General features: G+C 54.1%; 6 protein-coding genes across 6 annotated transcripts; 5 read left to right on the top strand and 1 right to left on the bottom strand.

Moving 5' to 3' along the window:
• Positions 1-5,361: 5,361 nt before the first annotated feature.
• On the bottom strand, positions 5,362-5,760 carry IUM83_12187 (uncharacterized protein; the record flags this gene model as incomplete). Its single annotated transcript, XM_067936794.1, has 1 exon — positions 5,362-5,760. The coding sequence occupies one exon, from the start codon at positions 5,758-5,760 to the stop codon at positions 5,362-5,364; it is 399 nt and encodes a 132-aa protein (XP_067800207.1).
• Positions 5,761-6,321: 561 nt separating this feature from the next.
• Positions 6,322-7,164, top strand: IUM83_12186 (uncharacterized protein; the record flags this gene model as incomplete). The annotated part of the gene is made up of 1 exon (XM_067936793.1): positions 6,322-7,164. The coding sequence occupies one exon, from the start codon at positions 6,322-6,324 to the stop codon at positions 7,162-7,164; it is 843 nt and encodes a 280-aa protein (XP_067800205.1).
• Positions 7,165-20,786: 13,622 nt separating this feature from the next.
• On the top strand, positions 20,787-21,257 carry IUM83_12185 (Ribosome-binding protein 1; the record flags this gene model as incomplete). The annotated part of the gene is made up of 1 exon (XM_067936792.1): positions 20,787-21,257. The coding sequence occupies one exon, from the start codon at positions 20,787-20,789 to the stop codon at positions 21,255-21,257; it is 471 nt and encodes a 156-aa protein (XP_067800115.1).
• An 845-nt stretch (positions 21,258-22,102) lies between these two features.
• On the top strand, positions 22,103-24,088 carry IUM83_12184 (uncharacterized protein; the record flags this gene model as incomplete). The annotated part of the gene is made up of 1 exon (XM_067936791.1): positions 22,103-24,088. The coding sequence occupies one exon, from the start codon at positions 22,103-22,105 to the stop codon at positions 24,086-24,088; it is 1,986 nt and encodes a 661-aa protein (XP_067800114.1).
• A 71-nt stretch (positions 24,089-24,159) lies between these two features.
• On the top strand, positions 24,160-24,813 carry IUM83_12183 (Gag-pol fusion protein; the record flags this gene model as incomplete). Its single annotated transcript, XM_067936790.1, has 1 exon — positions 24,160-24,813. One exon carries the CDS (start codon positions 24,160-24,162, stop codon positions 24,811-24,813), a length of 654 nt encoding a protein of 217 aa, XP_067800118.1.
• Positions 24,814-24,915: 102 nt separating this feature from the next.
• On the top strand, positions 24,916-26,640 carry IUM83_12182 (Gag-pol fusion protein; the record flags this gene model as incomplete). Its single annotated transcript, XM_067936789.1, has 1 exon — positions 24,916-26,640. The coding sequence occupies one exon, from the start codon at positions 24,916-24,918 to the stop codon at positions 26,638-26,640; it is 1,725 nt and encodes a 574-aa protein (XP_067800117.1).
• Positions 26,641-27,353: the final 713 nt, after the last annotated feature.

Genomic DNA, 27,353 nt, shown 5'->3' with positions numbered 1-27,353 from the left:
ATCGTTGTTAGTTCTGCTTTGGGTAGCCATCGCCGTCACAAGCGCTTTGGGCAAGAACAACACCTTGTCGGGGAGGACGTTTCCGACCAAGTCGGGCATCAAGCCGTGGGTCGACCCAGACACGCCGACAGACCGGCGGACGTACACGAGCTCCCGTGGCAGACAATGGGATCTCGTCATGAGTGATGAGTTTAACGTGGCGAACCGCAGTTTCCGACCTGGCGATGACCACATGTGGACGTCGCTGGAAAAACCGACGGGGTCAACGGAGCTTTAGAGCTGTATTCCCACAACATGACCTCCACCAAGTGTGACGACGACGGCACCTGCTACTTCTACATCAAGTCTGTGGACGAAGTCAACGTGATTCACGTCTACAACATGTACACGCACCCTCCCGGCTTCACCGACGCCAACTTCTTCTATCGCTCAGCAATGGTCCAGTCGTGGAATAAATTTTGCTACCAAGGAGGAATGCTTGAGGTGAGGGCTCAGCTCCCTGGGGCCGTGTCAAAGGCGTCGGGCAACCCCGACCTCGCCCTTGGGAAGTCAGGCAAGGTTGCCACCTCCAATTACTATCCGACCTGGCCAGGAATCTGGATGATGGGTAAGTTTTTCTTTTTGTTTGAGATGACAATGCTTGGATTACTTAGCATAATATGTTACCAGGAAACCTAGGGCGCGCTATCTTCTCGGCGTCGACCAACCGCATGTGGCCATTCTCATACAACAAGTGTGATCCTGATGTCTTCAATTCGAGCAACCAACGCATCAGTGCCTGCGATGCAAATCCAGGATACGGCCTCAACCCGAACCAAGGTCGCGGTGCGCCGGAGATCGACGTGCTGGAAGGTGGCGGCCTTGCCATATCCTCTTCCCTCCAGATTGCCCCTGGCATGCCCGACGACTATCGCCTGATTTCAGCGAACACCTCGACGGGGGACTACTACTCTTGCTTTTACAGCTACGGGTGCCAAACCCCTGGCGCGAACAATATCGACGTTCCAACAGCCTACTACCAACGACAGCGCGGTCACAAGTCGTGGTACCAAGGCCTTCGTTACGCTTCCAACAACGAATGCATGCAAAGCAGCAGTTTGAAGCAGAGTTACAACACAATTGCCTCGTCGATGAAGGCTGGCATTACGGAGAATTCGTGCTCTCTCCAGACCTGCCCGGCTTCCTTTGATGTGCACACGGACGTCAGTCTCATCGACGGAACCGAAAATGATCACTGGGGGATCAATTCGAATGGAACTTGCTTCCCTGTGATCAACTCGTACATGGGTGCTTACCTGTGTGACCCCGACAACACGAACTCGAAGTGTGCGAGTCCTCGGAGTTCTTCAACGCCCAAGTCGAGCGCCATGAGCCCATTTAACTACCAGATGGACGCCATCTCGTCCAACTGGCCGATACACCTCGGCGCATACGTGGATTTTGTCGTCTATCAACTTGAATGGGTTACTGGAAAGAAGGGCTATGTGCGTTGGATGCTTCACGGGAGCCCGCTTTTGAGGTTTCGACCACTTCTATCATTGATGTGCCACAGAACGCTGGCAAAACCAATCCGGAAAAGTTGATGCTGGAGGAACCCATGTATGTGATTTTCAACGTGGCGCTCTCTGCTACCTGGGGCGCGAAACCTCCCAACCCTGGACAGGAATGCCGTGGCGACGGCAAAGATGAAGCAGTGAACAAAATTTGTGACTCCTTCCCGATGTTCATGAAAGTTGACTATATCCGACTGTACCAGGATCATGGGGACGGCCTTGACGCGGATAATTACATGCAGGTTGGGTGTGATCCAAAAGTCATCCGACCAAGAAGTGGATCGAAGGGCACATCGACGAGTACGAGGACAACGACAACAAGTGGAAGGAAGTAGCAGGAAAGGCTTTCTGTAACACGAGTGATGACTGCACGATTGGTGGCCATTTTGGAACGACGGCTTTGAAAACGGGCAAATGTCGGAGCTCGCGCTGCGTGTGCTCACACCCGAGTTCATGGGGTGGGCCACGCTGTACCACGGCGGTATCAAGTTCTTCAAACTCTAGCGGAAGTTATTTTCACGCCACTCATACGGTCCGCCGACTGGGCTTTCAATTGCGGTGGCCGTGGTGGTGTTCGTATTGTCCTGTGTTTCTGTATACACCAACATGGCAAGAGAAAAGATGATGGCGGTCGAGAGAGAAAACGCTGTGAAGTCGACTGAGAAATCGGTTGGGGATGCGAGCAGCAATAGCACCGCAGTGCAGCACAGCCAGCACCTAGCGCAAGAATCGCAGAGCCACAATAGCAACGAGTTGCAGCTGAAAGACAACTACCGTCAGAACTTCGTGTAGTTCCCGATAAAATTTTCTGGTCATGGATCGACTTTTTTCCTGTATCAAAGCGGACAATCATTAACAAAGTAGGGTGTCGTACCGTGAACTTCGAGCCAAATGAATGTGGATAGCAAAGCCTGCATGTACAGATTGCACGATGCTAAGGTATGAGTGCGGTTTAATCCTGAGTGCCAAGAAGACGAATCCTGAGTGGATTTCCAATAAGTGTACTTGCACCGAGCTTCCATTAGATTTATGCTCAACTATGTCTTTATTCAAAAGTTGGCCGGGTCAAATTCTAGGTCACACCATTTATTGGTACGCTGCCACAACCCGCTCAAACGTTTGACGTGGGAGGCGGCGAAATGATTTGCACGAAGACGGCAGCGCTCTTATCGAGTTTACAACTTAGAGAGGTCAGTTGAAGCCCTAGCAGTATATCTCCGTGATCACTACCCTCAGCTTTGGATGTAATTCTTCGCGTTTCCACGATAGCTAAACGTGTGATGAACTCCCCGCTCAGAATTCCTCTATTTGAAATGTGTCCACTAAGAATTCATCGAAATCGACGCGGAATTCAACTTGTTCCCTAAGGTGTTACTAATCTAACATCATTCGAATGCTGTTTGTCAATCGTTTTAGGGCGGGTCATACGTCCTAGACACACTAAAGGCTGCACGATCTGCGGGAGCTCCAACTCCAGTGCGGCAAGCGGCGCCTTCACCAACAGCGCCACGCCCGACGAGTACCTGCACTTCAGCGACGCACTACACCAACTAAACCGGCTCAAACTAAACACGCACTGCGTGTCCGTCTTCAGGGTTTCCTGGTCTATTTCAATGCAGTGTTTTTCTGCGTCTCGTGCTATCGCTTCGAGCTCACACTCCTGGTGGCGACTTATAATTTATGAGGCATTATATATTTGATTCACCTTGTGCTAACGCCAAAAATGACAGAACGGTGTGTGTGGGGGGGGGGGGGGCAACGGATTAATTGCGTAATCGTAACACGTAACTCGACTTTCAGCCTGCATGATGCCGACCCAGCAACTTCAACAACATCGGCAGGAAGTTTGCCGGCTGGTGCGGAATAGCTTACATCACCATCCAGCTTCGGACAGCGAGCTGGGGCCATATCGGTCTACACCAAGTTCGCCCGTCACGGACGAGCGACTAAATCCGACTGACGCGTCATGTACTTAACACTAGCAGTTGGCCACGACTGACTGTTTTTTGTTTTTTCTCTGGAATAGCCTTGAGGCTAGCGTTCGCACAGACATTGGCTTTATTGCAACCGCTAGTGTTTGCAAACTGTTTGCTAGTGTGTTGCAAATCTGGCGAACTAGGCCCCGCCACATCTCTCGCTGCCAACACAACCGCTCGTCCCTTGAAGCTTTGTGTCTACGAAGACAGTCTTTCGTGGCGGTGTGCTGCAAGAAACCCGAGAACTCTCGTTGGGGCTGGCGTTCATCCGGCACCGCTTCGACGTGTTTCCGAGCGACAAAGTACACACAAATGTGCAGCAACGGAAGCACATGCATGGCTACTCAGTAGGTAGCGAGTGCGTTCAAATGGGTTCTCGGCGATGCAGATTTCTTGTTATCAAGCTGAATTGGAGCTTTTCAGCGAGGTTGGTCGTCATAGTACTGGCTGGGCCACGGCGACACGGAGTTTCCTCTGTTGGCCCCAATCGGTACTTGTCTTTTCACGGCTCCGACATCACCGGCGACAGCGCAGTGTGTGTGGAGTGCGTTCGCGTTTGTTTGGTCCAATCGACGGAAGCGGTTGTCAACAGGAAAGGTGGAACAACTCGTATTCCCCTACATGGATATCGCTCTCCTGGGCACGAACGATCCCACCGACTACATGCGGCGTATTGGCGAAAACTTGGAAGATGGCGGCGGTTGTCGATAAAGTAGGCTCTTGTCGACTTCAAAATGCTTTTGCGGAGAGGAAAACAAGGAAGGACTTACTGCATGGGGGATGCAGGTGGACTCTCATGTGTCCAAGAAATTCAAGCACGCACGAGTATGAGCTTCAGGGGCGTTATTAACTGAGGCAGATCGTGATACCAAGGCCCAATTGTGCAAGAAACAGACGAGTACATGTGTCCGATCTACAGTTCTGATGAGAATGAAATTCACTGGTTCACCTGATTTTTCAGTTGTCATTTTCCGGTTACTTCTCACCTCTCAAGCCCCCCCCCCCCCCCCCCCCCCCCCCCCTACTTCTCTCCCTCATTGCGCTCGCGCGCGCTCAAGCATGGGCCTGGATAGCGATGCTGCGTCAGATGAGCAGACGCTCTTTGGTGGTGATACCAGTGACCTCGTCAACGAGTGGCGGCATTCAGAGGACGAACTCTTTGCCTGGAGTGACAGCGCTTCGGAAGAAGAGTTCATACTAGATAGCGCGTGAAATGATGGCGGTACTGGGATCTGCATCGAGGGAACTCAACGACACAATTCCGGCTTTGCCTCCGTGATACCGTGAGGCCCTGGTCCAAGTGAAGAAAGTGTTCCAAGCTGGGCAATTTCAAGCCTTTCAATTGGCTAACAGTTTTGGTACACTATACTCATTTGGACCAGGAACACAACTTCCTGGAACGCCAACACGACGTTTGCCAGCCAGAGAATTTTTGTGCTAGCAATATGGATAGTGAAACTGCTGCAACCTAGCAGTTAATGCGCTCCGCGACGAATAGCGTCGACCCTTGCTTGTTGCAGCGTAGCGCCTCGAGGTGTCAGCGAGTAGTGTAGAGTCTTGACTGTCGAGAAGAGGTAGTAGAAAAAGGAGAATGTGCTCTTGTCTTGAGTGAGGCAAATTCCAAAGTGATTCATTCTTTCTCTTAGCCAACCACACTCAACTACATGCAACGTACCACACACTAGGGCACGAGGAGGAAAGCCCCAGGCACAAACTCCCCCTTTGGCCAACTGCCACGTGGACAGCGGGTCGATCCCAGTCAATACTGACGGGCCTTGACATGTACGTGAGTTTCCCGGAACTACCACCGAAAAGCTCATACTCCCCCGAACTCACGTATCCTTGTCATTTTCATCGTCAGCTTGGTGTACGTCCGTCGACGACTTCACTTGCACGATCGTCGCGCCCACACGCCGATCGACTACAGCAACGACGTCTTCAACTCCGAGTAGGCGTCGCAGCTTCTCAAACTGCTCCGGTCCAAGCGCTTTTGTGAACATATCTGCGATGTTCTCTGATGTAGGCACGTATTGCACCTTCAGATTCTTCTTTTCAACAAGTTCTGCAATCTTGCGACTCTTCTTAGCGTAGCGCTTGACACCTTCAAAGTTGCCAGCTTCACTGCATACCTTGATCGTGCTCTGGTTATCAATCTGAAGCACGGGTTTCTGCTGCCACAGCCTAAGTTCCTTCAGTAGCTTTTTGGCCCACAGTAAGTCTTCGATACACATGCTGGCAGCGACTAGCTGCAACAACGCAACTCCGTTTAGCTAAATTGCCCCCAAGCTTGTCGAGACGACGTTCAAAAGCTTTTCGGTGGTAGTTCCGGGAAACTCACGTACATGTCAAGGCCCGTCAGTATTGACTGGGATCGACCCGCTGTCCACGTGGCAGTTGGCCAAAGGGGGTGTTTGTGCCTGGGGCTTTCCTCCTCGTGCCCTAGTGTGTGGTACGTTGCATGTAGTTGAGTGTGGTTGGCTAAGAGAAAGAATGAATCACTTTGGAATTTGCCTCACTCAAGACAAGAGCACATTCTCCTTTTTCTACTACCTCTTCTCGACAGTCAAGACTCTACACTACTCGCTGACACCTCGAGGCGCTACGCTGCAACAAGCAAGGGTCGACGCTATTCGTCTCGGAGCGCATTAACTGCTAGGTTATGAGCCCAAGTTCCTTCTCGTTCTTGGTAGGGCAGTGACGGATCATTCACTTGTTGGTCGCAACAAGTGAATGATCCGTCACTGCCCTTGGTCGCAACAAGTGAATGATCCGTCACTGCCCTACCAAGTGTGATGACCGGCGGTGTGACGAGACACGCCACGGATGTGAATATGCAACGTCAGTATGACGGGTGGGATCGAGTGGCTCGCGCGACCATTCTGCGCGGACTGCGCGGATGCAAAAATGACGATGCTGCCAAGGTGTGTGAAATGACAACGGCTGCGGAAATGTGGAATACACTGGTAGCAGACAACACTCAACGCGACTTCTCCTATGCAGTACTGCTGCGCCGGCAGTTGTATCAAACCTCACATACAGACGGTCAGTCATTGGCCGAGTACATCACAACAATGACACAACTTCGACAAAAGCTGCGCAACATGGGCCCGGAGCATGGTATTACTGACAACGACATGGCCCAGCTGCTCCTGATGGGCGTGGCTGTGACTCATCCTGAATTACTGGACCAGTTTGACCTGCCTACGCACCAGGGAAATCCGCCTACACTACTCCAAGTCACCAATGCCTTGCGATCCAAGGACGAGCGGACACGCATGGCGGAGCAAGTAGGTGGATCGCGAAATGGCAACGGCGTGGTGATGAATACTATGCGAGCTGGAGGGCTCACACAGTCGCCCCAGAATGGTGGTAGTGTTCGTAAGAAGAGGAAATGCTTCCACTGTGGAAAGCCTGGACACTTCAAGCGGGATTGCTGGCACTTTAAGAAAAATTCGAAAATGGTACAAGGGGGTGAAAAGGAGGCGAAGGCAATTACCAAGCTGCCAAAGAAGAATGATGGAGAGAGCGCAGACAAAGGAAACCATGCAGAAAAGAAGGATAAGAAGCCAGAGGTGATCCAGCATATGCTGTGGCTGAACGGCAACGCTCCGGACGCCCCCAGTGATGGATCATGAAGCGATAGCACCAGTGGCAACGACGACGATGATGAACAAGAAATCCCTTCCCTAGGAATGGCTGCTGATCCCACTCGTGAAGGCGCGCCAGACTCCTGGATGCTGGACTGCGGGAGCACTACGCATGTTTGCATTGATCAAGAACGGTTCTCAAGCAGCAAGAAATCTAGGGCAATGTTCAAGGTTTGGACCGGTGAAATTACACGAGGAGTAATGAGTGGATCGGTAATGATCACGACGTGCAATTCTCGCCCAGGTTATGGCAATGGAGATATCGTTCACATCAAGTTGGAGAACGTGGAATATTCCCCCTCGGGATCAGTCAATTTGATCAGTCTCGGCGGAATGGAACAAGCAGGCTGGGTCCCTTCATTTTCTCCTTCCTCGGTGCTGCCTCGCAGATGCTGGCTGGACCGTGGTCAGGAACGATTCGAGTTTGTACAGAAGGGTCATCATTATTGGCTGTACACTACCGAGGTGCCTTCCCAAGGAGACGTGGTGATGACGACTGTTGACAACGATGCTAGTCCCCTTATGCTGTGGCACGAGCGGTTAGGACATTTAAATGTGGCTGCCATCAAAGGAATGTTGGATCGCGGCGTGGTTGCGGGCATGGAGATACCTGTCGAGTTGTTCAAGAAGAAGTTTTCGTGCATGACTTGTATGGGCGTTAAAAGGAAGCGCATGTCGTACAAAGCAAGCGCTGCTAACAAGCGCACTAAGATTAATTATGAGCGCTTGATGTCCGATGTCTGTGATATGCAGAAGTATCTCCCTGGTGTGAGAAACTATCGGTACTTCCAGCTAATCCAGGACGAGGGATCCAGGTGTATCCGCTCAAGAACAAGAGCGACTCTAACGCGAACTCGATCAATCTCATGTCGGAGCTGCTCGCACAATGCCACAAGATCAAGACATTTACAAGTGACGGCGGGGGCGAATTTGTAAACAACGAACTCAAGGCATTCCTAAAACTGTACGGGATCAAGTTCGTACCCACCCACCGACATACGCCTGAAGAGAATGCACTTGTCGAGAAGCTCAATGGAGTATTGGTGAACAAGATGCGCGCCGCGATGCATGCTGCCGACCTGCCGGAAAAACTTTGGCCTGAAGTTGTAACGGGGTTACACGTACAAGTGGCTGCAAGCCACTTGTGAATTTAACAGATAGGTTATCTGTTAAACGTTTTGGATACTTCCTCACATTGGTGTAAGACACACCGATGGATACATTGAAGTGGACCACCACAGTGAGTGGTCCACACATACCCAAAGATCCTATTGGTAGAAAGCAGCATCTTTCTACCAATCAGAGTCATGCATATTAGCGGGGCTCTGACAGCCAGCCGCTATCAACCCTTTCATAGATGATAAACAGTTTTTAGCAGATTTTAGAGGAAGATCAATTTACAAACAATACAGTTCTCATTTTACCTTAAACTAGCTACTTGGAGTCTTGTCTAAGTTAACTTATATTTGTGTATTCAAATATAATTAACCTAAGTAATTACTAAGTACTTACGCTTCCTCATACACGTTGCGCAACGTGTAAGCTAAAGTAGTGAGTCAAGTTAGACCCACTACACCTGGTAGCACTTTGTAGTCCGTCCGACGACCGACTGCTTGACGTTCGTACGCGGTGTACGAACGCGGAGCCGAGAACCACATGAGCACGGAGGTGCCCATGGAGAGCTCCAACACGCCTGCAACGCATGTTGCACGCGCTGACTGCCCCCACCTGTCTGACCCAGAGTGGGAGGCCCTCCAACGACTGTCAACAGTCATTGGAGAAGCGGCGATAGCTACAATGCTGCGTACGCTATCGCCGACGGAGCAACATGGTGTTGCTCTGGGGTTCATCATGAAGGAGCAGCGTGACGCTGCTTCCTCAGTGACGGCGTCGTCAGGGACGACACCGCGTGCTCAACCATTAAGTTGAGCGTAAGCAATTACGTGGGAAGAGAGGGCGAGCCTCTCCTCCGATGGCTTGTCGAACTCGAGACAGCCATAGCGGCTCGACGCATCGTCGACCCGCTGTCGAAGGTCGCGTTCGCCATGTCCTGCCTTGGCGGACGCGCAAGGAGTTGGGCGTATGGACGCCGACTCTCCGATCCTACGTGCTTCAGCACATACGAAGTGTTCAAAGAGGAGCTCAAACAAGCGTTTGAGCCCCCGCAAAACGAGTTCCGGTCGCGGGCGGAGTTCCTCGACCTTCAGCAGGGTAAGCATGACGTCCATGCTTACGCGCAGCGCGCACGATATTTGGTATCAAATATCGTGACTAACCCAATTGACGAGGCGACCAAGGTCGTCACGTTCATGAAAGGGCTTAGAGATGGGCCTGTGAAGACCTATCTCTTCCGAGAGTACCCGAGTACTCTCGAAGCTGCGATCACTCTTGCCATGCAAGAAGAGTTTAGCCTGCGGCAGGCTAAACTCCATGTAAATGTGCCGAGGCCGCAACCGCGCCCGGTAGCGAGGCCGGGAGGTCCAGAACCAATGGACCTCTCGAATGCAACAACTGCTGGTTACCAGCAGCAGGGAGGTAACGTGCGATGCTTCCGTTGCGGAAGGATCGGTCACTTTGCACGGGAGTGCACAGCTCCCATGCCCCCTGGAGGTGGCCGTCGTGGCGATGCTAGGCATCGCCGCGGACCAACAAAAAACGCGAACATCCAGTAGGCGCGGGGCGCCCTACTGGTAATGCAGTCGCGCGTGCCGACATCGGGCACGCGACACTGAGGACTGCAGCCCCCAGTGAGACCAGCTCTCACTGCAAGAAACAAGATGACAGGCCGAACCTAGTCATCTTGAAGGTTTACTCGAAGAGAGCGAGTGACTCTCTTCGAGCTTTGGTGGACTCAGGCGCGTCGAACAACTTTGTTCGACTACGAAGCCTGTCGAGACTTGACTTCGAGGAGGTAGATACACCTCGAAGTCTTCTGGAGGTACGATTGGCAACAGGTGCCATCGTAAAAACCGAGAAGCGCGTCGTGAACGTGCGCTTCTCATACAAACAATAAGTGTTTGTCGAACACTTATCGTCCTGGACCTGGACGATAAGTTCGACGTGGTAATGGGCATGCCGTGGCTTGCACGGCATGATCCGGTGATAGACTGGAAGAAGAGCACGCTCGTGCGCTTCGGTCGCGACTGTGGAACAGAGAGCGATGGCCCTGTTACCGCAGCGCACGCCCCAGCAGGTGCGCGCGGCTCACCAGTCGAGACAGCGCTTAATGCTGCTGTCCCGGAGGGCTCAAGAAGTGCGCGAGGGCGTGCACAAGTGAGACCAACGTCGGCAATGCTGCCGACGTCGGAAGAAAAAGATGTGTTGGTTCCGGGAACCAACACCCACGTTCAAGCGTGTAAGGGACAGTCCCTGACCCGAAGCGGTCAGGTCGACAACGACGCGTCGGCTCCAGGAGCCGACGCACCCTCGGTCATGAGGGGCTCCGCCAATGAATGGCGTCGAGGTGACGAAGGCGTGTCAACTCCGGGAGTTGACGCTGCAAACAGTGCGGACGGTTGCAAACGTACCGCACTGACGCAATTTGCATGCTGTCGTGCAGCCGGGCTGCACGACGAAGCGCCAAGCGATCAAGCCGGGCTTGATATAGCGCGCCCGCAGACAGGGTCTGCCGGCGAAGGGACACATTACCGTGCAGCCGGGCTGCATGAAGGAAAATGCGGTCAAGCCGGGCTTGATACCGCGCGCCCGCGGACAGGGTCCGCCGGCGAACGACTGTCCACGGCCGGGCCTGGACAAGAAGAACGACTGTGCGGAGCCGGGCTCCGCACAACAAGAAGACGGCGCAAGCGGAAAACGCTGCGCAAGTCTCGGTCCGGGACCGAGACGCAACAAGAGCAGTCTGCTGGGCAGACTGCGGCGGTGACGACGGATGTCGAGACGTTAAGCGTCTTGACGCGCACCGATATTGGATTCCAGTATCGTGAGATGGAACTCGCTAGTCCTCCGACGACGGCGTCGGAGTTGACTTCGCTTCCAGCCATGAGCTGGAAGCGCTTCACGCGCGACTTGCACGATGGACGCATCGAGCAAGTCTGCGTTCTTTCGGACAGCGAAAGAACGGCGAGCGAGAGCGAAGAGCTGAGGCAGCTCTTCATGGGAAATACCACTGAGAGTGAAGACACTCTCAGTGCGAAGACGAAGCGAGAGCGCTTCGAGGAACAAGGTTGGGACTCGCTGAAGTCGAGTCCCTATTACGAATTGTTGAGGGAGTACAAAGACGTACTCCCGGAAGACATTCCTGCGGAGCTTCCGCAGGATAAGGGCATTCAGCACGAGATTGATCTCGTGCCGGGCACGAAGTACTGTGTCGCGCGGCAGTGGCCACTGCCGCGAGAACAAGTGAAAGCGATCGACGACTTCTTTGAAAGTCGTCGTAAAGCAGGACAAGTGCGGGAATCAAAGTCCCCGCACAGTGCTCCGACGTTCTGTGTCAAGAAGCCACAGGGCGGATGGCGCATCGTTCATGCCTACAACAAGCTGAACGATGCGACGGTACCGGCGCAGACGCCGATACCACGAAAAGATGTTATCATCGATTCGATGGCCGGGAGCACCGTTTACAGTGCTCTCGCCTTGCGAGATGGATTTTATCAAATCCTAATGCGCGAGAGCGATGTCCCTCTCACGGCAGTGAGCACGCCAAGCGGCATGCTCTGGGAATGGCTAGTAATGCCACAGGGGCTTAAGAACGCCCCTGCGACCTTCAACAGGTGCGTGACGAACTTGTTGCGCTCGGTGCGCGACTTCGCGCCGAGCTACTTCGATGATGTGCTTATCCACAGCCGAGCTGTGGACGTGAAGACCGACGTCGAGATGCACAGGGTGCATCTCCGGAAGCTACTTGAGCTTATGCGAAAGCATAAGCTCTACGCGAACCTGAAGAAGTGTATCTTCGGGGCGAGCGAGATACCCGTCCTCGGGCGTTTCGTAGGGGAAAACGGTCTTCGCCCTGACCCAGAAAAGGTCAGAGTGATAAATGAATGGCCAACGCCTTCAAGCGTCAAGGAACTGAGGCAGTTCCTTGGCTTGGCCACGTACTTTTGCAAGTACGTGGAGGACTATGCGGGCTAGATCCGCCCGCTGTCACAGCTTCTTAAGAAAGAAGCTGTGTGGAATTGGGCACCCGATTGCCAAAAGGCATTCGATGCAGTCAAGCGGGGCTTGACTGAGGCGCCGATCTTGGCAGTGGCTGACCAAGATCGCCCATTTCACGTAGTGTGTGACGCATCCGATTTCGCGATCGGATGCGCGTTAATGCAGCACGATCACGAGGGCCGTGATCGTGTCGTCTACTACCAATCGCGTCAGCTGAAGCCAGCTGAGCGCAACTATCCGGTTCATGACAAGGAACTCCTTGCCATGAAGTATGCACTCGCAAAGTTCCGAGTGTACTTGCTTGGAAGTAGACCATTTGTGGTCTACACCGACCATGCTTCACTGCGCACCGCAGTGAAGTCGCCACACATTTCACAAAGAATGGCGAGATGGCTCTCATTCTTTGCGAAGTATAACTTCCGGGTCGAATACAAACCCGGAAGATTGAACGTGGTGGCCGACGCGTTATCACGTCGGCCGGACTATGCAGAAGCTGTTGACGTCAATGCCATTGACGCCATGCGATCGAGCAAACCCACATCATCTCTGTTGGATGATGTGAAGGCCGCGTACGCGCACGACGCGGACGCGAAGCTCTTGCTGGCCTATGGCACAGCGCCTTCTGACAAGTCCCGTCAGAAGCTGCCCAAGCACCTTCGAGCGCGTGCACACCGCTTTCGTGTGCACGAAGGACTGCTACTTTACAACGCAGTCGACGACAACGCGGATCGCGTTGTCGTGCCAAATGACCATGACCTGCGACTCAGGATCATGTACGAGTATCATGATGCCCCGACTGCGGGACATCTCGGACGTGAGAAGACTTCCGTCCTTCTCACGCGCGACTTCTACTGGCACCACCAGTATAGTGGGTGCGCAAGTACATCCGTGCTTGCGAGGTATGCCAACGCGTAAAGCCTGCGCCATTCGCGCAGGCTCCACTGCAATCACTACCGACTCCGTCGGAGTGTTGGAAGTCCATGTCTTTGGACTTCATCTTTGGTCTTCCCCCGGATAGCGGAGGGAACACCGGTGTTGTGGTCTTTGTAGACCGTTTCAGCAAGATGGTACATCTTGCTGCGGTGCCAGCAGAGGTGACCGCGAAGCAGACGGCCCGTCTGCTCGTCGACATGGTGTTCAAACACCATGGCATGCCGTCCGACATCGTGTCGGACAGAGACCCGCGCTTCACAGCGCACCTATGGCAAGAAGTGTTTACACTTCTTGGGAGCCAGCTTTCCATGTCGACTGCGGATCATCCGCAGACGGACGGTCAAACCGAGCGCGTGAATCGCGTGCTCGTCGATATGTTGAAGAGCTACGCTCACTCGTTCCAATACTGGAGCAAGTGTTTATCGATGGCAGAGTTTGCCATCAACAACTCAGTGCATGCCTCGACCGGGCATACACCGTTCTACGTGAACGCCATGCGGCATCCACGTCTACCGAGTTTACTCGGAGTGATGGCTCCCACTTTAAGTGGGGGAGGATCTACGACTGCAATACAGCAGCCGCAGAAAACCGCTGACACTTGCACAGTGTCAGCTGCAACAATGGACAAACCACATGAGTCTGCGCAGGGCGCAGACTCCCCCAACAACATGGCCAACAACCACGGGTCTGCGCAGGGCGCAGACACCGCAAAGAACCACGCAGAGGCCGGGCCTCTAGCGGAGAGCGAGCTGAATGACTTCAGCTCGGATGCAATCAGTTTCATCACCAAAAGACAAGCCGTGATTCGGTTTGTCCAAGACACTATAGCGGCTTCTGTTGATCAACAGAAGCTGAACGCAGACAATGCGGGCAGAGGCAACACAAATGAATTTAAAGTTGGTTCATTAGTTTTGTTAGCTACACAAAACCTGCCTAGACATGCAGTTTCGGATTTCGGAGCAAGCAAGCTTGCTCCGCGCTTCATCGGGCCGTTCACTGTGTTGGCACGGCACGGCAACGCATACACGCTAGACATACCATCTAGCATGCGCCTCCATCCGACCTTTTACGTCGGACGGCTGAAGCCATACCGGCAGCACGAGCCATCTAGCTCGGCTGACCCGAAGCCTCGGCAGGAGCCGAGGCAGAAGCGGAGGACTTGGCCTCGGCGACGAGCAACCTCTCCTCCAGCGCGCGGAGGCGCTGGAGCAACCCCTTCATCTGGGTCCCCAGCTCGACCTGGATGTTCGAGGCGGTCTGCGAGACCGCCGCGACTTGGGCCTTCTGGTTCGCCAGCTCCTGTTTCAGGGCGGCGAACTCAGCGCCCTACAGACGGTCCACGACGGTGACCCGGTCGTGGAGAGGCGCATACTGATCAGCCCGGGGCTGATCATACCCGGGGCGTGTTCCCACCCCCGCCACCGCCGATCCGTGACGCCCGCGGCTCAACCCGCTGGATTGTTGAGCGGATTGTTGACCATAGTATCCCGAAAACGAACCCTCAAGGGGCTCGTTTTCGTATTCGTTGGAGAGGATTTCCTCCCCATCGAGATACATGGGAGCCGCGGAACGTCTTGCTGGAGGACGTTCCGGAAATGGTGAGGGCGTACGAAGAGCAGTACGCGCTGGCGCAGCGGAAGTAACACGAGCGCTGCGATCATCGCTAGCGCCCGAACCCTCACGTGCTAAGAACTTAGCACGGAGCTCTTTGAGACTCTCGGGCACACGGAACGACGTGTACCCGTTCAGGTCGCGGTCGCTCAAGCGGACCGCGCCTGGAAAGCACTTCGTGCACTGAAAGCCCTCGGGCACAGCGCACGGCACATTTGCCTCCTCAGCAGCAACGTGGAGTTGCTCCAACTTTCCACGCTTCGAGTACGTCTCGAAGCGATCACGCGCTTGCTTAATCCGATCACGGTAAGCACTCGGCCTCTTGTTGAAGTTCTCAACAAAGGCATTCCAGCTTTGACAAAGTGCCTGCCATTCGGGCACTTTGCTGCGAGAAGAGGTCTTCTTGCTTTGAAACCATCGGAGCTCATGAAAGAGTCCGATGTAGTAATCGCGCCTTTGATGCGTTTCCGCATCAAAGTGCAGCTCGGCAGCCACAGCGTCATCTTTGATGGCGCTGCATACGTACAGCGGCACCTCATTCGGAGGTACCGAGTTCCCAAACCGGTCCGCGATCTCGGACGCGGACGGCATCCATGGAGAAAATTGAGCTTTAACATCACGCGCTGCAGGTGCAGCGCGCGGAGTACTGAGAGCCCCAGCTGAAGCGAGTGGGGTATCACTCTCAGTACGCGAACGCTTCGAACTCGAAGCGTCCGATTCGTCCCCTTCACGCGGGCGAACGTTCTTGGCGTGAGGGTCGAGCGATTCGCTCGACACTGAGTCTTTACGCTTTGAGGGCGAGTCCTCCTCGCCCTCCATGTCTTCATCGTCGTCGTCGAAGTCGACGACGTCACCATACTTCGCCTTCTGGCGTTCGAAGTAGTCGTCGATGGAGAGATGACTCCCCATCGACTTTGCGGACTTCTTCTGAGGCGCGCTCATCGTTGAATGAGCGCGGATTTCTTCTCCAAACGCGGAGAATTGACGAATGGTCAATTCCAAAGATTGACGTGCGGGGACCCCGCGCGTCTAACCTTAAGGGGGGGGGGTGTAACGGGGTTACACGTACAAGTGGCTGCAAGCCACTTGTGAATTTAACAGATAGGTTATCTGTTAAACGTTTTGGATACTTCCTCACATTGGTGTAAGACACACCGATGGATACATTGAAGTGGACCACCACAGTGAGTGGTCCACACATACCCAAAGATCCTATTGGTAGAAAGCAGCGTCTTTCTACCAATCAGAGTCATGCATATTAGCGGGGCTCTGACAGCCAGCCGCTGCCAACCCTTTCATAGATGATAAACAGTTTTAGCAGATTTTAGAGGAAGATCAATTTACAAACAATACAGTTCTCATTTTACCTTAAACTAGCTACTTGGAGTCTTGTCTAAGTTAACTTATATTTGTGTATTCAAATATAATTAACCTAAGTAATTACTAAGTGCTTACGCTTCCTCATACACGTTGCGCAACGTGTAAGCTAAAGTAGTGAGTCAAGTTAGACCCACTACAGAAGTGCTGCAGTATGTGGTAGACATTGACAACATGAGTGCAACCCGGGCACTTAACGGGAGGACTCCGTCGGAGAAACTCTTTGGCAAGAAACCCGATATCAGCAAGATTCGAGTATGTGGCTGTATTGGATTCGTATTCGTACCGAAAGCGGTTCGAAAGCACAAGTTGAGCCCGAAAGCAGATCCGGCGCTTTTACTGGGGTTTGCACGCTCAACAACAGGCTACAGACTGTTGCATTTGCGGACGGGGAAGATTGTAGAAGCTCGAGACGTGCAGTTCCGCGAAGATGCAACAGTCAGTAGCAGGTATTTGAGCAAACTCCTGGCGGGCAGATATCAGGGCGAGAAGATTCCGTATGTGCCACTACCGGTGGAATACATTGCAACGGACAGTGAGCGTGATGGTGTTAATCGCGCGGTGGAAGACAGTCTACCAAAGGAAGTGACTTCGAGTCACGGAGGGTCAGCGGGCATGGACGACGCGCACGGACCCGGGGGAGCGACTTCGTCGAGTAGCGACGAGTCGGAAGTGGACGAAGTTCACGACACGCGAGCGACTGGACATGGTGCGGCACAAGCACATGGGTCAGCTCAGCCCCTAGCACCAGGTCGGCGTCAATTGCGGCACCAACGGCAAACAACAGGACCCCCCCCCACCAGCAACTCGAGTGTCTTCCCGTGTGAGAACTCCCAACGTTCGACTTCGAGATTGCCAGCTGATGGTGGAGGAAAAATTTGTCGGAGATCCGGCGACGGTCACAGAAGCTCTCAGCTCGCCTCAGAGAGACGAATGGTGGGCTGCCATACAATCTGAGTATGATGCATTACTTAGAAACAACACCTGGAAGCTGATTGACCCACCGAAGTCATCGCCACGACATCCTATTACGATTCTCACTTCAAAGTGGGTATTACGTGTGAAACGAGACGAGCATGGCAAAATATTGCGGTACAAAGCGCGTCTGGTGATACACGGCTTCAAGCAGCGTTATGGAGTTGAGTATTCCAAGACGTATGCAGCCGTGGTGAGAGTTATCACAATTTTGCTGGTGCTACTTATTGCTCTTATACTGAAACTCGATGCGAGGCATGTCGATTTTGACACTGCGTTCCTGAACACAGTGCTGAAGAAGTTTGTTATCCTGATGCAACGGCCTGATTTCTTTGAAGACGGCACCGGTCGGGTGTGTTGGTTGTTGAAGGGACTTTATGGGCTGAAACAAGCTGCTCGTTTGTGGTATCAAATGCTTCACAAGTCGCTGGTGAAGATCGGCTTTAATCGCAGCAAGTTTGATGTCGGACTCTACTACAAGTACATTGACGGACGGATCACTCTCATCACAGTGTACGTAGATGACATAATTATCGTTGGAAAGCCTCATGACATCGACCAAATAATCGCTGATTTGATGGTTGAATACGCTTTGAAAGATTTGGGTCGTGTGCGTCACTTCCTGGGAATGGAAGTGCATTACGAACCCGGTGAACTACTGTGCATCTCTCAAACCGCGTACATCGACAAAATTCTGCACCGTTTTCATATGACGGAAGCTCGAACGGTGCGATCCCCTCAAATGATGAACGAGAAGGATCCGGCTATTGAAACTGATGAAACAAAAGTGAATGATCCGTCACTGCCCTACCAAGAATTAGTCGGTGCTTTGCAGTATTTGGCCACGTGCAGCAGACCTGATATCGCAAATGCAGTCCGAAGCCTTAGTCGCCATGCCAGTAGCTATACGAAAGAGAACTACGCAAGCGCCAAGCGAGTGCTTCACTACCTTCGTACCACTCGCACATTTGGACTGGTCTACAGGCACAGCAAAGATCGCCCGGAAACGACCTGGCACATGAGTATATTTAGCGATGCAGATCATGCGAATTGCTCGGATTCCTCTCGCTCAGTGACTGGTTTTGTTCTTCAAATGAACGGATACAGCGTTGGCTTCAAGGGCAAGATGCAGAAGAGCGTCACAGATGACACGTGCAAGTCGGAGCTAGTCGCTGCCAGCATGTGTATCGAAGACTTACTGTGGGCCAAAAAGCTACTGAAGGAACTTAGGCTGTGGCAGCAGAAACCCGTACTTCAGATTGATAACCAGAGCACGATCAAGGTATGCAGTGAAGCTGGCAACTTTGAAGGTGTCTAGCGCTACGCTAAGAAGAGTCGCAAGATTGCAGAACTTGTTGAAAAGAAGAATCTGAAGGTGCAATACGTGCCTACATCAGAGAACATCGCAGATATGTTCACAAAAGCGCTTGGACCGGAGCAGTTTGAGAAGCTGCGACGCCTACTCGGAGTTGAAGACGTCGTTGCTGTAGTCGATCGGCGTGTGGGCGCGACGATCGTGCAAGTGAAGTCGTCGACGGACGTACACCAAGCTGACGATGAAAATGACAAGGATACGTGAGTTCGGGGGAGTATGAGCTTTTCGGTGGTAGTTCCGGGAAACTCACGTACATGTCAAGGCCCGTCAGTATTGACTGGGATCGACCCGCTGTCCACGTGGCAGTTGGCCAAAGGGGGTGTTTGTGCCTGGGGCTTTCCTCCTCGTGCCCTAGTGTGTGGTACGTTGCATGTAGTTGAGTGTGGTTGGCTAAGAGAAAGAATGAATCACTTTGGAATTTGCCTCACTCAAGACAAGAGCACATTCTCCTTTTTCTACTACCTCTTCTCGACAGTCAAGACTCTACACTACTCGCTGACACCTCGAGGCGCTACGCTGCAACAAGCAAGGGTCGACGCTATTCGTCTCGGAGCGCATTAACTGCTATCGACCACTTCTATCATTGATGTGCCGCAGAACGCTGGCAAAACCAATTCGGAAAAGTTGATGCTGGAGGAACCCATGTATGTGATTTTCAACGTGGCGCTCTCTGCTACCTGGGGCGCGAAACCTCCCAACCCTGGACAGGAATGCCGTGGCGACGGCAAAGATGAAGCAGTGAACAAAATTTGTGACTCCTTCCCGATGTTCATGAAAGTTGACTATATCCGACTGTACCAGGATCATGGGGACGGCCTTGACGCGGATAATTACATGCAGGTTGGGTGCGATCCAAAAAGTCATCCGACCAAGAAGTGGATCGAAGGGCACATCGACGAGTACGAGGACAACGACAACAAGTGGAAGGAAGTAGCAGGAAAGGCTTTCTGTAACACGAGTGATGACTGCACGATTGGTGGCCATTTTGGAACGACGGCTTTGAAAACGGGCAAATGTCGGAGCTCGCGCTGCGTGTGCTCACACCCGAGTTCATGGGGTGGGCCACGCTGTACCACGGCGGTATCAAGTTCTTCAAACTCTAGCGGAAGTTATTTTTCACGCCACTCATACGGTCCGCCGACTGGGCTTTCAATTGCGGTGGCCGTGGTGGTGTTCGTATTGTCCTGTGTTTCTGTATACACCAACATGACAAGAGAAAAGATGATGGCGGTCGAGAGAGAAAACGCTGTGAAGTCGACTGAGAAATCGGTTGGGGATGCGAGCAGCAATAGCACCGCAGTGCAGCACAGCCAGCACCTAGCGCAAGAATCGCAGAGCCACAATAGCAACGAGTTGCAGCTGAAAGACAACTACCGTCAGAACTTCGTGTAGTTCCCGATAATTTTTTCTGGTCATGGATCGACTTTTTTCCTGTATCAAAGCGGACAATCATTAACAAAGTAGGGTGTCGTACCGTGAACTTCGAGCCAAATGAATGTGGATAGCAAAGCCTGCATGTACAGATTGCACGATGCTAAGGTATGAGTGCGGTTTAATCCTGAGTGCCAAGAAGACGAATCCTGAGTGGATTTCCAATAAGTGTACTTGCACCGAGCTTCCATTAGATTTATGCTCAACTATGTCTTTATTCAAAAGTTGGCCGGGTCAAATTCTAGGTCACACCATTTATTGGTACGCTGCCACAACCCGCTCAAACGTTTGACGTGGGAGGCGGCGAAATGATTTGCACGAAGACGGCAGCGCTCTTATCGAGTTTACAACTTAGAGAGGTCAGTTGAAGCCCTAGCAGTATATCTCCGTGATCACTACCCTCAGCTTTGGATGTAATTCTTCGCGTTTCCACGATAGCTAAACGTGTGATGAACTCCCCGCTCAGAATTCCTCTATTTGAAATGTGTCCACTAAGAATTCATCGAAATCGACGCGGAATTCAACTTCTTCCCTAAGGTGTTACTAATCTAACATCATTCGAATGCTGTTTGTCAATCGTTTTAGGGCGGGTCATACGTCTGTAATGGACTGGTGGCGCAATCCGGCTACTGTGGAGCAGATGCGCTTAGCGGTGAATGCGCAGACGACAGACGTGGACGTGGACGACGGGATGCAGACGTGAGCACGACCGAAGTGAAGTCAGTGTACGCTGGATCCGGCGGGTACGGCACCTTGAAGTACCTCGTGGAGGCCAGATCTGCTGCACGGAACGATGGCGGCGCACGACGGAGAGCCGACGGAATCCAATTTGCGCCGCAAGACGCAAGCAGAACCGAATTTGCGACGGGAGACGCAAGCAGAACCGAATTTGCGACGGGAGACGCAAGCAGAACGCAATTTGCGGCGGAGGACGCAAGGAGAACCGAATTTGCGCCGCAAGACGCAAGCAGAACCGAATTTGCGCCGCAAGACGCAAGCAGAACCGAATTTGCGCCGCAAGACGCAAGCAGAACCGAATTTGCGCCGCAAGACGCAAGCAGAACCGAATTTGCGCCGCAAGACGCAAGCAGAACGTAATTTGCGGCGGAGGACGCACGAAGACCGCGGCAAGACACCGGAACGACAGCGAGCGAGCTGTGACGAGACGAGAACGAGACGAGAACGAGAACGAGACGAGAACGAGAACGAGTACGAGTACGAGTACGAGTTGACCGCAGGAGACGAGCTCCTGAGGACTGCGTGACGAGAACGAGACGAGCGCAACGCGTGAAGTGGTGGCTGAGTCACTGCTGAGCACTGTTGCTGGACGTGTGGCTGGGCGACCGATTGGGTTTCAGGCGGTATCGGACGTGGGTGGGAGCAACGGCGGACGAGTACGGTCCGGGGGTGTTCCAGAAGCGTCTCGGTGCGGGATCTGGGGACAGTTGGTGGTCTAGTTGCTGAGACAGTAAGAGGAGTTGCGAACGAGTAGATTGTTGGCTTAGGCTAGCGTCTATTTACTAACGAGAAATACCAAAATTGGAGCGGACGCGGCGCAGGCGGACGCTCCGGCAGGGGGGAACCAAGTGGTTCCTGACGGCCATCGACGGTGTTAAGTTGAAGCCGCGGCGGACAAACGACCACCGCAGCGTAGCTATACGATCTGCCCCACGACCAGGCAAGATAAGAGGTCCGTTACATGGTGGTCATACAGGGGCCTCAGCCAACGAGAACGAGCACGATGACGACTTTGACGTCCACGAGAACGAAGCCCATGACGAGATCCGGCAAGACGCGCCGATTCCAGCGCACTGTCAGTGACGTGATAGCGCGAAATGATGATGACGGCGACGACAACGCGAACGACGATGAAGAGCAGAAGAGAAACGACCACGACTGGCAGGCGCGGCCACGCCGAGACCCAAGCAATGACGTTGACCAAGCACCGGCAGGCGGCAAGCATCGGCTCCAGCAGCTGACGAGACGGCGCCCACGGTGGAGGATCCTGATGACGAAGAGACGCGCGACGAGTCGTCGCCAGAAGCACCACGGACGACGACAGGCGCAGGTTGCGAAGAAAGTGAAGGACGAGCGGCACCCGCACCAACGATGGAGGTCGCGACCCTCGCGACGGCACTCCAGCAACTAACGGCGGTGGTGGCGGGCTTGCAGGCGCAAGTGATCTCCGTGACGACGCGGGACGAGCCTCTCCAGCCTAGCCAACCAACGAATGACGATCGACGCAGGACTACCGGCAATTCGATGCCTATGGCGGCGGCGGTCACGACGGACGAGCAGACTCTGGTGGGTGTGCACCAGCGTGAGATGAGCAGGCAACCTCCGGTGGCAACGGAGACGACGAGTGAGACGCGAATGACGGCAGCAATGAGTGAACGACGGGGTGAAGCGCCTCGGTCGGCGATGGTGGATGTTACGGCAGCAGCGACGTCTGGCACGACGCCATCCTCCGAGATGACGGCGATGGCTACCGCCGTGCAGCAACTCACAGCGATGGTGGCTCAGCTTCAGCCAACGAGTGGCGGTGGTCAGCAACCCAGCAACCAGCGGACGACACGACGAGTAGCACGGACGACGAGGGCCGCTGCTGGACCCCCTGACGACGAGGGAAGCGAGTCGTCCGAATCAAGTGAAGACCGCCCGAGCAGTGACGACGATGTGAGTGATGATGACGGTGATGGAGACAATGATTCGTCTGATGATGAACCCCGTGGACGGCGTGATCGGAGAGAACGACGCGGTCGACGTGAACGACGCCATGAATCGGTGAAGTGGAGCGTGAAGGACCTGGAACTCCCCACGTTCACCCCTTCGCCGACGGTGTCAGTGTCAACCTGGATTGATCGTGTAGATCTAGCGTTGAAAGGTGCTGAGGAATCGGGCCGAGGCAAGTGGTCTGACCAAGCACTGTATTTCATTATGGGCAACAAGCTAATGGATGACGCAGCTAAGTGGTGGGTGAACATGAATCGACGCTTGTCGCCGCGGAAAAGAACATGGACCAACCTCAAGAAAGCGTTGCTGAGGCGCTACGCTGAGAAACTGGACAAGTCAGCGGCAGAATGGCGAGTGAGTATGCGCCGAATGATGCCAGGAGAGACGTACGCGGATTTTGCAGCTGGGCTTCGAGACGTAGTCGGTCGCAACAGGGTCGGTGAGCGTGTGTTGCTTGCTCAGTTCTACAGATGCCTGGACAAGACCACTAAAAAGCTAGTGAAGCAAGCTCCCAAACCTGCTACGCTTGAAGAAGCAGTCGACAAAGCTACTGACATTGACGATCCGATGGACAATGTAGCTCAAGGGATGATGAATATTGGATTACCGTGGGCCACTGCACCCAGCCCCTATCTGATTCCTATGGCTGGAACTACGGGCCAGACGATGGTGGTCCCCGGTATTGGCGGCACGGGTCTCCCAACGGCGATCACGGGCTCAACTATGGCGACAACGAACAACGGAGTAGTGACGCAGAGCGAAGTGGGCCAGGTGGCGTTGTTCACCAACCCACAGGGCGTCTACAATGCCTGGTCTGGCACGTGGGACCCTCCTCCAGGTCACAAGTGGAACGGCAAATACTGGTACGAGCCTATGAAGACGGAGCGGAAGCGGTCGACGACGGCGGCTAGCAAACCAGCAGCTGCGAAGCCCCAGACGAAGACCAAGTCGAAGCGAGAGCCGATGGTGTCGAGTGGCGACGAGTCGGATACGAGGCCGAGGAGGAAACGGTTCAAAGCGGCGGTGAAACAAGTCGCTGGTGACAAGGACGGCGGAGACGCGCGAACGACGCGCAACATGAGCGGTGGGCAGAACGACGGTGGTCAGCGCGGCAACACCGCGTGTTTTCAGTGCGGCCAGTTGGGTCACTGGTCGACTCGATGCCCGAACGGATCGAAGTGTTTTGCCTGCAATAAATCAGGGCATTATGCGAGGACGTGCCCTGACGCGGAGGCGAAAGCACGCAACGATGCATACCTGCAGTCGCGAGTACGGCAAGTCAAGGCCTCGGCGGAAAACGAGGAGCGGACGCAGTTTATGGGGTTACGGCGTTCGACGCGGAACGAGGATCCCGGCGAATGAGGAACGCGAAGTGTGATGGCGGTACGGCACATGAGCAGTTGATGACCGAGATGCGGAGCGGCCAAGAGGCAATGAACGACGAGCCAGTGGCGACGGTTCGGCGGAAAAATCGCCAACAGGTGTCGAACGAGGGCTTTGCGGCCAAGGTTCGAGGAACGGACGGACTAGGATCGAGAGACGGTGACGACGTGACGGTGGCCTCAGCGCGAACGACGAGGACTACTACGAGCAGTACCAAGATCGGCGTGGACGAGATGGTGGACGAGATGCATGCGTCAGTGGCCGTGCGCGACGAAGAGCGTGCGACACGCTACGTGGATACAGTGAGACCGGCAATGGCAGCAGTACGCATCGTGCGTGGGGAACGTGAGCGTGAGCTACGAGACGACGCCGTTGGTAGTGGCAGTCGTAACCGACGTGATGGTGGTGCACGGAGTGGCGACGGAGACCAACAGCATACTGGAGAAGGTGGCAACCCGTCCAAGACCGGAGAAGGCGGCGACCCTTCTAAAACTGGAGAAGGCGCAGCGGAGCCGACGCGAGTTGGCACCGTGGTGGCGAAGATCAGCACGATAGTGGCGCCGGCCTCAAGACGAGACGTAGAGATGGACGACGAGCGCATGGGTGATGAGTGCAAGCCGCAGCTTGACGCTGGCAAGGCGACGAGCGACGGGTACGAGCAGGAGCTCGACGCGCACACGGCGGTGTGCGACGAGCATGAGTAAAAGCCCGACGCGTGTGAGAGTGCGATCGGCGAGCGCGATGTGGAGAACGGCAACCTGAGCTGCGAAGCGACGGAGCCGAGCGGCAGTAGCACCGACGGAGTAATGGTGGTTGACGAGCACGACGCGATGAGCAACGACTTCGACACGAAGCTCGGCGAGTTGGCGCAGACGACCGACGAGCGCGAGATAGCGCGAGATGAGAGCGAGCATACGATGAACATGGTGGCGGCGGACTCGGACTTGGCATCGGCGACGATGATCGGGTGCACGACTGCGCAGTACGCGGACAGCGAGACCAAAGACATGAGTGCGGCCTCGGCGAGCGACGCTGGCAACGCTGAAACGGCGGGCGACGCGCAGGACGGCAGTGATGCGTCGGGCGGCGAAAGCCTGAAGGAAGCGGTGGCACGAGTACGGCTGGCGAGACGCAAGGTACGCAAGCAAGCCAAGCGTCAGCGGGTCAAGCTCCTGATGGCACGGCGACAGCGTGTCAAGAAAGGAGATGCTGACGAGCAGCAACGAGCGGCTGACGAGCAGCGTGTAGTACGGCAGCGCGTGGCGAAAGATGCCCTGGCGCAACTCGAGGCGAGGCGGTCGCAGCGACTGCACGGCAGCGCGACGAGCAGTAATGGACGGCACAGTGGAGCCGCCAGAGTAAGTTTGGTGAAGCATCGGCGTGAAAGCGCCGTGGCGACGCGGAATGACACGGTGGAGTACGTCGGTGCGGACGACGGACTTCCCACTGCGTTGATGCAAGTGGCTGGTGTGACCCGGCAGGTGAAACTGGACAGCGGAGCACGCTTCACGGTCGCTGGTACTGAGTGGATGCAGTACGGTGATCGCATTGACAAAGCAGCCCCGGTGGAATTTGTGGAAGGCATCGGCGGGTTCTTGCTCGATGTGGTAGGCGTATGGAGGTTTGAACTCCGTAGTGTGTTTGATGAAGTGATCACCATTGAGGCATGCATTGTCTCTGGGTGCACGGACGAGTTCTTGGTAGGCGTCGACTTCATGCGGACGCATGGCGCTACCATGGATTTCGAGCGTAGCGAGGTGAGGTACATCAAGAGCGGCCGGTCGGTGGTGATACCTTTCCGCACGTATGATGGAGAAGGGCGTGGTCGAATCGCTGTAGTGCGCATGGCGAGGAAGACGCAGTTGGACAAGTTTATGGTGGCGCCCGTGGAAGTGGCGGTAACCGCGAAGGACGGTGAGAACGGCATATTCATCCCGACGAAGCATACGGGAGCTGTAATGTTGGCCCCGACGGTGACTACGGTGAGGAACGGCAAGGCCTTGGTGCCCGCGATCAACGCGAACGGTGAAGAGTCGCGACTCCCCACTAAGAAAGAACTCGGTAGATGGATACCGCTCGACCAAGACGTGACGATGCTGCAAATGAACGGTGAACTACGACGAGAGCGAGTCAGTGCTTGGCTCGACGAGCTCGGCAGAGATGGCGGTGGCGAGCCACTCGAGAACGAACAAGATGTGAACGTTGGCGTCGATGATGAAGAAAGCAAGCAGTTGATTATTAAGTTGTTACGAGTCTACCGGCAGCTGACAGCGAGCACTGGTGATTGCCCGCCAGCCACTGCCCTAGCTACTGAACACCATATTAACACGGGTGATGCAGCACCCATAATGTTGAAACGCCGACGGCAGGCACAGTCTGAGGACGAGGTGATTGAGTCGAACGTGAGGAAAATGCTAGCAGCCGGTGTGATTGAAGAAGGTGACGGCGCGTGGGGGTTTCCTGTCGTTCTTGTGAAAAGAAGGATGGAGAAGTTCGATTTTGCGTTGATTATCGAGCACTCAACAAAGTAACACGCAAGGATGTCTATCCCCTACCAAGAATTGATGAAACGCTGGAGGCATTAGGTGGAGCTTTATTGTTTAGCACGCTAGACCTAAAAGCAGGCTACTGGCAAATTCGAATGGCGGCGAGTGACAAGGAGAAGACTGCGTTCACGACCAAGCAAGGCCTGTACCAATTCGTACGGATGCCTTTTGGCCTGACCAACGCACCATCAACGTTCCAACGTATGATGAATAGCGTTCTTCGTGGATTAACATGGATAACATGTTTAGTCTATTTGGATGATATTATTGTCTACACGAGAGGCGGGATTGAGCGTCATGTAGTGGAGCTTGCGTGTGTCTTGGAACGGCTAGCAGAGGCTGGATTGACTTTAAAGCTGAAGAAGTGCATGTTCGCTACGCGTAGGATGGAGTACTTGGGGCATGAACTAAGCTCGGACGGCGTACGGCCGCTCGAACGACTTGTGTCCGCGGTGCGAGAGTTTCCGCAGCCTCAAAATGATGTCGAAGTCAAGCGATTTGTACACTTAGCGGGATATTATCGCCGATTCATCGAAGGGTTCGGTACGATTATGGCACCTATGACGAAGCTACTAAGAAAGAGTGTGGAATGGGAATGGACGGAAGCTCAACAAACAGCTTTTGAGTACGTGAAGGCGATGCTAACTACCCAGCCCTTGCTGATCTATCCCGACTTTAGATTACCGTTTCGCGTAGTG

Source organism: Phytophthora cinnamomi (assembly GCF_018691715.1).
Source record: "Phytophthora cinnamomi strain GKB4 chromosome Unknown Contig2, whole genome shotgun sequence".
NCBI classification, from domain to species: domain Eukaryota; phylum Oomycota; class Peronosporomycetes; order Peronosporales; family Peronosporaceae; genus Phytophthora; species Phytophthora cinnamomi.
Note: the sequence above shows the minus strand (reverse complement) of the source record. Positions and strands in the feature narration are given on the sequence as shown.